Raw genomic sequence first — 12,223 nt, forward strand, 5'->3', positions numbered from 1 at the left:
GCACATTCTTTGCGAGACTGGTACCACAGAGGAGCACACCTCTCACACAGACACACAGTGTTTCACAGTGTTTTCCAAACCCCTGGGGAAAGATGGACACGGTTCCTCTCAGATCTAATGCGTCTAGGAAGAATTCCAGCACTGTTAGGCACCTTCCCTTCTCCCTCCTACAAAGAGTCTCTTTTTGAGGATAGCCTAATTAAAGCCACTCAGATAAAGTTGGAGGATCTTTATTGATATATTTATACCCTCCTCATTTAAAACTCACCAAGTTGAGGGACCAACAAACATAAGTTCTGTATGTTCCTGCAACTCAGAGTCATTGGCCAACTTCTGTTGGTATATTTGACCTCTTGCACCAGCCCAGAGATTAGTAAAGAGTTTAGGGTGGAACTACTACCCATATGTGTTTGTGAGGCAACATCCTTTTATGGTCGTGTGAAAGTAACTAATGTTGGTTTCCAAATCCTCTTTCTATAGGTGGAGTGTGGTAAGCTTATCACATTCCCACACCCTTAGAAATCTGTAAAAACAAGAGCAATAGTGGCTTACCTCAAATAAACAGAACATTTGGTCTTGTAAACACAAAATGCTCTATCATAAGAGATAGTTGTGTGTATGTTAATGGGAATAAACAAGACGTTGTCGTAAATTATACTTGGAGGCAAATTAAATTCATTAGTCGCCAACTATTCACGGTTTACTGCTTCTGCAAAACAGAGAGACCATTAGAAGATTGTATTTTAAGAATGACCAGTTAATATTAAATCATGAGAGACTTTATGGATGAAAATGATTTGGGTCAAACTGGCTTGGGTAGATACTGAGATAAAACACCCAAAGCAATATTAGAGAACTTGAAAAGATTCAATACTTTTAGTCTGACTGTATACATTAAGTCTGACTGCAACAAAAGGTCATGAGTTTGTGCATACACAGACATAAGTCTTGCAAAACATGCTGTCGCATCACAGACAATCTGAAATTGTGGTTTGTACAATGGAAATGTTATACATATCTGTGGTTATGACTTATATGCAACCCAAGTTGAACAATGGGTCATGTACAGTACCGGTATTTGTTTGCCTTTTATGTCTGAAGTAGATTGACCATACGCCTACAGTAGCACTACTCTAGAAACCTTTTCCAATGATTCTTGTATTCCAGTGGAATTTCCTCAAATGCGTTTTATTGTCTTATAAGTCTAATATGAACTATATAAATGATATAATCTAATTCTAAATTATATAATGAAAAGTTATCATGTATTTTAAATATAAGTAAGTTATATAACTCTTGAATATTTGGATTCAGGCGTCAGTTTCTCTGATGTAATTCAATGGAAAATTTGCAGCAATTTTTAATTACTCATTTTGGTAGCTGGACACCAGTCAGTGCATTGCATAAAAGTAGTAAACACTTTAGGCTCCTAATGACTTTGTCTATTTATACTGTCAACTTACTTCTTAAGGATCTAAAAAAAAAAATATTCCCGAAGTAAACATCTCTCATTTGCCTCTGTCTCTACAGGATGCACCTGGGAGCGAGAAGCTGTTTGTATAAAGTGAGAATGAGGTAACACCGTTTACACTGCAGATCACACTCAATAATTTTCCACAACAGGGTATTGGATCTGAGGCTTAGGAAATAATGTCACTCCAATGAAATATGGCACAAACAGCCTACTCTGAGCCTATATTTACATACAGAACAAACAAGTAAATGTATCAGTGCACTGTAACTCGCTCGCATGCAAACCCGGCCACACTTCACCAGGCCTTGACATAGAAATCCGCCCACTACACCAAACTGAAACAGATGTTTGGGAGTTGCATAACAGCAGAGGTCTTGCAGCTGTTTTGGGAAGCAGAACAAATGCCAGATCAGTGGATCCACTCTGAGTCTGAACATTGAACCATTGAACATTGTCCATGGTTGTTTACTCCAGTCCAAAAATACCATGAACAAAAACTTGGTTACACTTACTTAATGCCTTCATATATAATGCATTATAATTTTAATGCATTAATTATGCCTGGTAATGCACCTTAATGCATTGCATGGTCTCATGAATAATTGTAACCACAAAAACATTATAATACTAATCTATTAATTGAACACACCTTTAGAAAGCATAATGCATTGAAACACGACAAACAACCAATTTCAGATGTAACAAGGAATCGGATAATGTTATAATGCACTTTTACTTTGGTTACAATTATTTATGAAAAGATATAATGCGTTATAATATAACATTGTCAATACCTTTATAATGCATTAATCAGAAAGGCTTTAATTCAATTGTTACCAAAGCTTTATTATTGTTATTTATTTATATTATGGTTAATGTTATAATACTATAACATTATTATTATTATTATTTAGTTTGTTGGTTACTTAGTTATTTGCCAAAAGAAGTTATCTTGTCTATTACACAATGAAGTAACATAATATGAAGCTTTGGTAACACTTTATTTTACAGACTCCTTGTTACATGTACTTATTGTATAACAGTAAATTATGCATAATTACAAGTAACTAACCCTAAACCAAACCCTATTTCTAATCCTATCCTATAGTAAGTATATGTTGTTAATTGATATTACTCAGTATGCAAATGTATAATTACACTGTAACAAGGACACCTTAAAATAAAGTGTAACCCAATCTTCATATTCACATAAACTTCACGAATATTTATTCATGTGTTTATTTTTAATGTGTGGTTTGTCTATTCTGTTTGATATTCTAGTTTGATAGATAGCTTGATGTTAATAACGGCAATAAAACATGAATGACACATCAGATCAGAGTGCATTTGGATTCTGATATTTCCAGAAGTGATTTCCTTTTAAACCTCCACCCATCTGCAATAGGACCCAGTGGACGTGACCCGCCGGAACCGCATAGTCTTTTGAATATACTTTATTACCGTCTACCATATAGGAATTTCTGAAGAATACTGAGATGTGGGTCTTACATAGAAGTCTTACATAAGGGAGAGGATTGAGTTACACTGAGCGTGTCTTTCCTAAGGAGAGAAAGATGAGGGTTTCACACGCCATGATCTGTTTTCTCACTATGCTTTGCCTCAAAGCCTTGTGGATAACTACAGCACAGTAGCCATTGTGCACTTAGCTCTAGATCTGTGTATGTACATAAACATCTGCAATTAAACCCTCTTTTTTTTTAATAGTTATTTTGATAGTCCAGTGGAAAGTCCAAACTTAGCCTATTTTATTATCAGGCACATGGTGCCACGCTCACTGAGGTCAATGACATTTATCTTTATATATATATGTAATTACTGGAAAGAATTTGATTATTCATATAAAGAAGTTTCATTGCATGTAGTAAAATGTGAGCAGCAAGTGATGTCAGTGCATACTTGAATAGCAAATGTCTATCATAAACTACCATGCATGCTAAGAGGATATTATTGGTCTAAATAATTGCTTTGTGAAGGCCTTATCTTCCATGCATGAACTTTACTCATGTAGTGTCAAACACCTCATCTTTAAAAGACTCTCAGTCTTATATTGAGTCCAAGGAGGATTGCTCTGATTTTACATCTCATTTAAAGTTGGAATTTTTATAGATACTAAGAATTTGATTGTAACTTCTAAGAGGTCGTATGCACTAAATATGAAACTACAGAAAATGTTCTTGTCCTTCATGAAGAAAAAGCAAAAGATCTGAGGGTAGTATTTAGTGTAAACATCAGGTTTATTGCAATGTGCATTTTGCATCCATAAATCGTTTACAAAAAAAACACCATGGACACAATAAAGCAACAATACCCATGTTACAAAAAGACTGCTGTCAAAAAACTTCTTCCTGTGAAAAGTTACACATGGTCCTGTTGGCTTGTGAGTATTAGGCAAGTCTTTGGTGGTTAGAAAACACAAAGTTCATTGAAAAACATGTGGCCTCCTTCAGACACCATCGTGCCTGTTAGTTGGTTGGCATAGAGGGTCAACAGAACACACGTTCGACATGTCAGCAGAACATTCGCAGCAACATTATCCGCCCTTCACCTCCGTCCGTTTCAGAACATTTCGCTTTACATCAGGTGCTAATTTACAGAACTATAGCAAATGTATACAGATTTTCATTCCCACAAAAAGAAAAAATCATTTTTACACACAGCCCACATAAACAAGTTGATTTTGTTCCGTTTCAAAACACAAACAAGCAATAATCCCCATAAGCAGCAGGCCCCATCTGCAGAGATACAAGCGATGCGATACAAATCATATGGCAGGAGTCACCGCTGTGGACGAGAGGACCGGTGCTCCGTACAGGTCCGTCTCAAGCGTCCTGAACTACGGGAGCTAAGAATGTCCACAGCACTAGGGGTCAGTGACACGGAGGGCAGGAACAAGAGTCCCGTACAGCTTGCGTCAGGTGGGGCTCTCGTGAGACTGTGGGGGCATCTCGTAGGGACGTACATTTCCTTGGCTTGACCGAAGATGCGCTCTTGGCCAGCTCCATCAGGCAAACCCCTCTCCGTCTCTTCGTGAGAGGGACCAAAGGAAAGCAAGGCTGGGCCCCCTTCCAAGCAAGGGGCACGTCAGTCCCGTTGTACAGTAACCTCAGACGTCTACATCTCTCTTTTCCATGTTAGTCCGAAGAGATTGTCGGATAATACAGAACTTGGCCACTGGTACGTCGTAATGCTTTCATTTCAGGTCAGGTTTCATCTGTACAGCCAGCTTCATCTTGAAGTTGCATATCTGGAGGTCCATTTCAGGTGAGAGCTGTGGCTCTGCCCGCCCCATGGCAGAGCCACTTATACAGCAGACCCCGTGCTGATGTACTGGTGCTCGTTGTTCTCGGGGGAGCCCAGCTCCAGAGGCTCCAGGGGGAGGCTGGAGTCTGAGGGCAGACGGGACTGAAACTTCTCCAGCTGCTCTGGGCTCGCCAGGTTCTTCAGCAGGCTGTTCTCACGCTCCAACTGGTTGTTTTTCTCTGCCAGCTCCTTGATCTGCTCCTTCAAGATCTCCACTTCTTCTCTGACTGCATACATTAAGTGATTCTTTACAAGATCCTACAAGAGAAATACAGACTGTTGAGTTTCCATGATCACACCAAAACATACTCAGACTATTAAGTACATTGCAACATATCTGTTTGCATGTGGAATTCATGTATGAACTCAGAATAATGAGGCTGAGAACTTTGATTAAATCCAAGCTAATTGAGCACATGTATTTTACTCCTTGAATAGCCCAATGAAATAAACTGTCATTCATTCAGGGTTCCTGAATTTGTAATGACAACAACTGTACATTATGTTCTATCATTGTGAGGGAAAGAGAATCCAAAGGGCTGCTTACACAATATCGTTTTTAATTAAAAACGGAATACTTTGTATGCGTTTAGGCCATTCATTTACACGACAACAGCGTTTTTGGGGCCTGAAAACTAAAATCGCTATTGTCTGTAAAGTTAAAAAACGCGAATTTGTGAAAACGGTGAAGCCATGCGCATGCATATTACATGTTCAGTCTATGGGCGCGTAGTATTTCTTTACATAGTCACATCGCCAACTACTGGCCTAGTATGAATAATACAGCATTTTTTTGTCGTTTTAGCTGATCAGTGTGAACGGGGATCATTTTGACAATGTTGTCGTCTGTACGTGAAAAACGCAAAAGAAAAACTTTTCCGTTTTTAGTACATAGTGTAAATGTACCCTAAGAATAAATGCATGTTTCCTATTTGTATTTAAATTTTCTCTTCTTTTTTTTTTTTTTTTGTGAATCAAGTTATTGCAATTCAAAAGTTTACATCTATTGTGGGCATGATTTATATACTGTAAGACAGTATTTGTTATACATTAATAACAGATCATTTAAATGTTATTTGTACCAGATATGGTAGTTAAAGATATGCATTTGGGGGGAATGGTTCCATATATTACTAGGGGGATTAATTGGGTTAAAACACTTTTACCATCAGGTAATTGTGATGTTGGGAATTTAAGAATAATTATCTAAGAATTATTTAATACATATGCATTTTGCTTAATCTACAATCAAGTTAATTATTCAAATGTGTCTCTGGGTTAACAAATGTTTACATATATTGTGAGCATTATGTAGATAATGAGCAATCTTAATACATTAATAAAATACTTTTCAGATTATTTGGGCTAAATATGGTAGTTATGATCTGCTTTTCATTTATAATTAATAGTAATGTTTAATAAATAAATAAATACATATATTAGTACATTTAGACTTTTGGTTACAGATGTTACTGGGGGGATTCAATTGGTTAAACAATTACTTATGCTTTATATAAAAGGGTGCATGTGGGTGTTGTACAGCAACCTTTGACTTTTACTGCAGGTGGGCAAACAAAGCATATGCAATGAATGTATATGCAGCAGCTCTAGAGCGTGCCACAGGTCTGGTTACAGCCTACACAGAATCTAGATACTTTCCACTGCAATTCTACAAACATCTGATCAAAGTGTTAAAAGAATAGATCTTACCATTGCTTGTTCGATCTTGTTGTCAATTGCCACAACGCTTGCGCCAGAGGCACTGCAAAAGACAAAGACACAAAGTATTAAAACGCAGTTCAGACAGTGCAGTAGTAAACAAGCTCTTAGTGCGTGACACCTATTCCGCAAAACAGCAAACTAATATTTATGTCCGACTGTAATCCTGTCGACTGTCAAAAGCATCTAATAATCTCGTAAAATCGGCATACCTGTTGTCTAGTTTGACCGACACTACATCCCCTCCAAGGAACGAAGAGAAGAAGGAGATGGAGAAATTGTGTAGCTGATAGACTGCGAGCTCCATTGGCGTTTTAAACATCTCTGTGCTCATGTTGAGTACAAGACCCGTCTGAATAATACTTCTCGCCACGTTTGCGACTTGTTTGAACACGATTTTAAGATCCTGGTTGTTTGTGTTGCGTTGCTCTGTTGCAATACGCGCAGATAAAACCGGGCACTATGAGTGAACTAGGAGCGGTTTCAGAGAAACACTGTCGGCAAGTGATGCTATTTCTGCCGCAGCGGGCTTTTATACTCCACTCGGTGACGTCACATGACGCGCGCATGTATTATTCAAATGAGGCTTGTGGCATAGATTTTCGTTTTGCCCTCTCACTGAACTCGCCTAAAGAACACACAGCATGCAGCAGCAGCAAACCGCGGGACAAACCTCCACAACACATCAACACAAACAAGACGTTTTTCGAGTTATGACATGCCTCGTGAAATATATAGCTGCCCTATTACTAATGCACTTGTCTTATCCATGTAAAGTTGTCACTTTAAGGAACCACGCGCTCCTATAAACCTCAGTAATTTGTTACATGGTGAAAATCAGTAGCCTAATTGAGCAGTTTTATTAATAGTAAATTGACCGAATTGGTCTTTCAATCGACGCCTCCAGGTCTTCATAAGTTTATAGTTTTGCAGTTGACTGCTTAGAGATACGGAGAACTGGATGGGAAAGATGAATCAATAGAATTTTCTCACAACACTTTGTTCCATAATGTCTAACTTCAGCCTTTAGTGCCTCTAGTGACCAAACTGTGTATAACAGTCATAAACACATGCTCAACCAAACTTGGAATCAAAGTCACTGGCACTTTGATATCAGTAAGCTAATATTTGCACATTTTGCTCATTTAGAACATAAACACACTGTTTCGCTGTCCATCAGTTTACTTTTTAGCATTAAAGCTAATGAGTCCATAATAAAAGAATACAACAGTAAAGTCCTCAGCAAGTACATTTTAACGCATTTTACAACGTTGCAGTTATAAAACAGTGTGAAAGAAACCACACCAAAAAATAAACAAAAATATAAGTAACCAAAATAAATGTTTTAACCCTTCTAAAAATACCTACCGGTTGTAGACTCAAAATGTAAATATAACTATATAATAATATAAACTATAACAAAATCAAACTTACATTTTGTCCAATTTATAAACTTGCACAGCTTACAAACACTGTTATTCTTCACATAATATCTCCTTTGTGAATTGAATTTTTGGGGGAAATCATTTGATGGGACATGCTAGCAACATTGCACAATGCAAAGTTATGAAAATGAATCTATTACAGTATGTCACAAAACGTAATTTTACGGACATTATGGACTCTTTCACTACATTTTACAATCTATCATCTATCTTTTCTGAGCGGAGCAAGAATTTGTTTGGATGCTAGTGTATGGGACGGCTCGAAGTTGATCCTCCTAATGAGACTTTGCAGAAAAGCACAAATTAGTCACCGTAGTGCCGTCACTTTCCATTTCATGCAGAGTTAGTTAAGCTGACAGATTAGATTTCCGAGGAACGCTCCAGAAAGAGTTAACCGAACTCCTGGCGAGCTGTTACAGTCAGGATAATTGGCAAGTGCTTGTACAGTTTGTACTGTATGAAACGATAATCATCCCTCAGACGAAGAGGGAAAGACCATGAAGTGGCTTCTTAATTTGAAGAGTTATGCTTCGTGAGAGTCTGCAGGCAATGAAGTGTCAACAGAACCTCCCTGTTATAAAGTAGTGCTAATAATCGTCGTCATTTTAGTGACGTGACCAAACCAGGACAACCAGCTGCATGTATTACATTCCAAGGAAACCGGGACTGACAAATCAATTTGCTTAAAAATTGTTCAGTTATAACTTTCACATTGTTTTGATGCAGCTAGATGAGCAAACAGATGCTTCATTCAGTCGCCACTCGTACATCACAGTAAACACAGATGTGCCATTGTACAGTATGTCTCCGTCTGTCACCATGGCCAGGGTGGAGATGTCCCAGACACTCTCCGATAAACAAATGCTTTACACTGCTACTACACAGTTTAAAACAAGGTTGGAAACTTTAAGACTGGTCTCAGTGTATATACAGTATATATATATATATATATATATATATATATATATATATATATATATATATTATGTTCAATACAGTTACACTGAGTGGCACTAATTATTTACACTTGCAACAAGACTTCATTTAATAAAAACCCTCAAAACAGGATTAGAGTTCTCAAAACACACCTAACCATTAACTTAGTTAGCATTTGCGCACTCAAGAACACACCAATAATCCCTACGAAAGAATGTGTGGAATGACATATTTTTAGTCTGTCGAGTTTGCATTCTGTGAATAGCTGCTGCTTATTAGGTCAAAAAATTAAATCTAGTTTCTTTAGGAGGACAGCAATAGAGAGACCCTCACCATAGTGAAGAATAAAATATGTAAATAACATCATCAGTGTAAACTCTTGATTTAGTATCCTACGAATTGAAAAAACAAGTTATGCAATACGTCTGTAAGTACTTTGTAACATGATCCACAGACGATGAACCCGGTAATGCACTTAGCTGACTGTCTGTAACGTAACGATTTTCACACCTTGTAGAGCAAGACCTGCAGTATTCGCCAGTTTGAGTGGTTAGACCAGACTATCGCTCACATTCACACCTACACAATTAATCCATCAGCTGTCAGTAGTAATGATACACTCACGCAACAATCTTTCACTTACCGCCTGTCCCTCTTCTTAAATAGACTAGGTGAGTAAATAGGTGGCAAACTCATGGCTGTTGCTCTGTGGACGGTCAATATGAACAAGTCTCTGCGGATGCAACCTTGCGACTCGAGCAGCGTGGATGGTGTGAAAATGTCCCATTCTCTGTTAGATGGGAGGGAGGTGGACATACAGAGATGTTGTGTCTTGTTTTTCTCTGTTCACTGTCTATCTGTCAGAGACATGGAGAATATGGAGAATTTCTTTTTTTCCACATAGGAAGTTTGATTAGCGACTCTCGTAGCAACATGATTGAGAGCAGAATATTCTGAGTATGATGAATGATTAAAGTCAACAAAATGACAACGTCATACAAATGGAGTCTCACTGTACCCTGCTTACACCTGGTATTAAGATGCGTTTTGGTCAATCGAATCACAAGTGGATGCCGCTAAATACAGGTGTAAACAGGGTCTAAAACGGTTTGAGCTTGTCCACTTTCAACCACTTCCAGAGGTAGTTGAAAACGCATTCATCCGGATTGCTTTCGTGGTGTAGACGCTCATGTGGTCGAATGCATTCGAATGCAGCCACAAAAGATCACCTACTCTATGCCTACGGAATTAATGCATTATGGGACGCGCGCTAGCCAGACGGGATTTAAACTTTGTCAGCTAAAGACCCAAGTTTGGTTTGAAGATGAAAAACACACCAACCACGATGTTCTCTCACCATTCCTGGTTTCTAACACGCATTCACAGCGTTCGGCGTGATCTTGCGGCTTTCAGAGCAGAAACGAAAGCTACTGCTCTCCGTATGTTTTTCTGTTTTCTCCGGTCGTGTTCATATGTAAATTTCGTCCAATAAATTGAAAGATCTGAAAAGGTCCATACATTTACCCGCCCATAGACCTTCCCCTCGAAAAACTTACGACAGAAGTGGTTGAAGGTGGACAAAAGACACGGATTAAAATACCAGGTGTAAACGGGTTTGTGTCTTCCTTGTCTGATTGTGATGTGTGTAATATCAGGTGTAAACGGGGCAGTTGTTGCCATCTAGAATTTCCGAACATATCTCAGATGACTCTGCAAAAACAGCTAAATTTCCATCTACAATTTATGGAAGAAGTTTGTTCAGTTTAAGTTCCCTTTTGTAGGATAAGAACAGACGTGCTTCAACTTTTATGTATATACCATGCTCATTTCTCAGCAGACAGCTTTGTTTTGTCTGACTGTCTGAAAGGACTTATGCGTGACTGCAAAAAAAAAGCAGTTATGAAGCATGCTATAGCGATTGGGTGTTTGTTTGCCCTCATAAATCATGTCGGTACAGGAGATGTACATACAATGTGTTATGTAAAACTTTTTTTTCATTGCTTTAATCTAGATACATTAAACTGCCTAACTGAGCTGAGTCAAATACACATTACTAATTGTTACAGACGTAATACAGGTCAGCCTGAAGGCAAGTAAGGTGTTTGTTTGTTGGCGTCTATAATGTAATTTAATTTCATGTTCCAAAAGTAAAAATTTCCTTTTGAACAACGTGTGCGAATTTGTTCTGCTTGTTTTTTCCCATGTCAGGATGGCTTCCCCATGTATTGTGCTTTCACGGAAGCTCTTGACTTGACCTACTTGAGCGTTAATAGCGTTAGTGCCAGGTCCAGCCAATGAGATGGCAATTTAGGCCAGAAAGATACAAAACGGATACAAAACAGAACATTCGTAGAACTTTGACATTTGTAAGTGTGAGAAACGCTACCATTCAAACGTTTAGTTTGGTAAGAAAAAAAAAAAAAGTTTTTGTAAGAAGTCTCTTATGTTAACCAAGGCTGCATTTATTTGTTCAAAATACAGTAAAAAATAGTAATGTTGTTAAATATTATTGCAATTTAAAATAACTGTTTTTATTTGAATATATTTTCAAATGTAATTTATTCCTGTGATGCAAAGCTGAATTTTCAGCATCATTACTCCAGTCACATGATCCTTCAGAAATAATTCATGATGATTTGATACTCAAGAAGCATTTCTAATTATTATCAATGTTGAAACAGTGGTTATTATTTTTGTGAAAACTTTGATTTATTTGATTTTTTAGGATTTTTTGATGAATATAAGTTCAAAAGAACAGCGTTTATTTGAAATATAAATCTTTATATATATATTTACGTTTGATCAATTTCATGCGTCCTTGCTGAAAAAATAAATTAATAAATAAAACATCTTACTAACCTCAAATGTGTTTAACTGTAGTGAGGGCTTGCATCCCTGTGCAGTGCTCATGAATGCCTGTTCCCATTGACGTGATGAAATGAGGTGGAAAACAGGTTATTATATCACCCATGCAGCAACTTGCCTGCAGTGGCTGACTGAGCAATTATGATCGCTTAGACTGTCAATGGCACTATTATCTTTTAACAGTTATAGAACCGCTTCGAATCATACAGCAAGTATCAGCAGATGGCTACCTTTACAGCCCAGGTGTGTCACAGATCCGACCCTCTTTGTTATCTGTCTAGACAAGACTCAGTGTGGACTAGAGCGCGTATGGGTTTGATTAACTTCTCTGTTACCCAGTTTCCAATGGGCCTCATGGAAATTCTGCACAGCCTCCACTAAAGACCCAATCTGTTCATGACAGACAGCACAGGTCCCCTGTAATACATTGACTTAGCCACTTGAGGCTGTTGTGGACATTCAG

General features: G+C 37.9%; 1 protein-coding gene across 2 annotated transcripts in view; it reads right to left on the reverse strand.

The window, feature by feature from the left end:
- Positions 1-3,865: 3,865 nt before the first annotated feature.
- The window catches only part of tsc22d3 (TSC22 domain family, member 3), a 32,573-nt gene continuing 24,215 nt past the window's right edge, over positions 3,866-12,223 (reverse strand). The window contains exons 1-3 of one of the 2 annotated variants that reach the window (XM_079892532.1): positions 6,727-7,517; positions 6,506-6,557; positions 3,866-5,053 (exon numbers count right to left, since the gene is read on the reverse strand). In XM_079892532.1, the coding sequence (XP_079748658.1) occupies positions 4,796-5,053; positions 6,506-6,557; positions 6,727-6,848 (432 nt within the window). In that variant the 5' untranslated portion in view covers positions 6,849-7,517 and the 3' untranslated portion in view covers positions 3,866-4,795. Of the gene's footprint in view, positions 5,054-6,505; positions 6,558-6,726; positions 7,518-12,223 lie in introns of those variants that run through there. The other variant, XM_079892531.1, reaches the window with a different exon arrangement.

Source organism: Squalius cephalus, assembly GCF_949319135.1.
Source record: "Squalius cephalus genome assembly, chromosome: 14".
Taxonomy (NCBI): Eukaryota; Metazoa; Chordata; class Actinopteri; order Cypriniformes; family Leuciscidae; genus Squalius; species Squalius cephalus.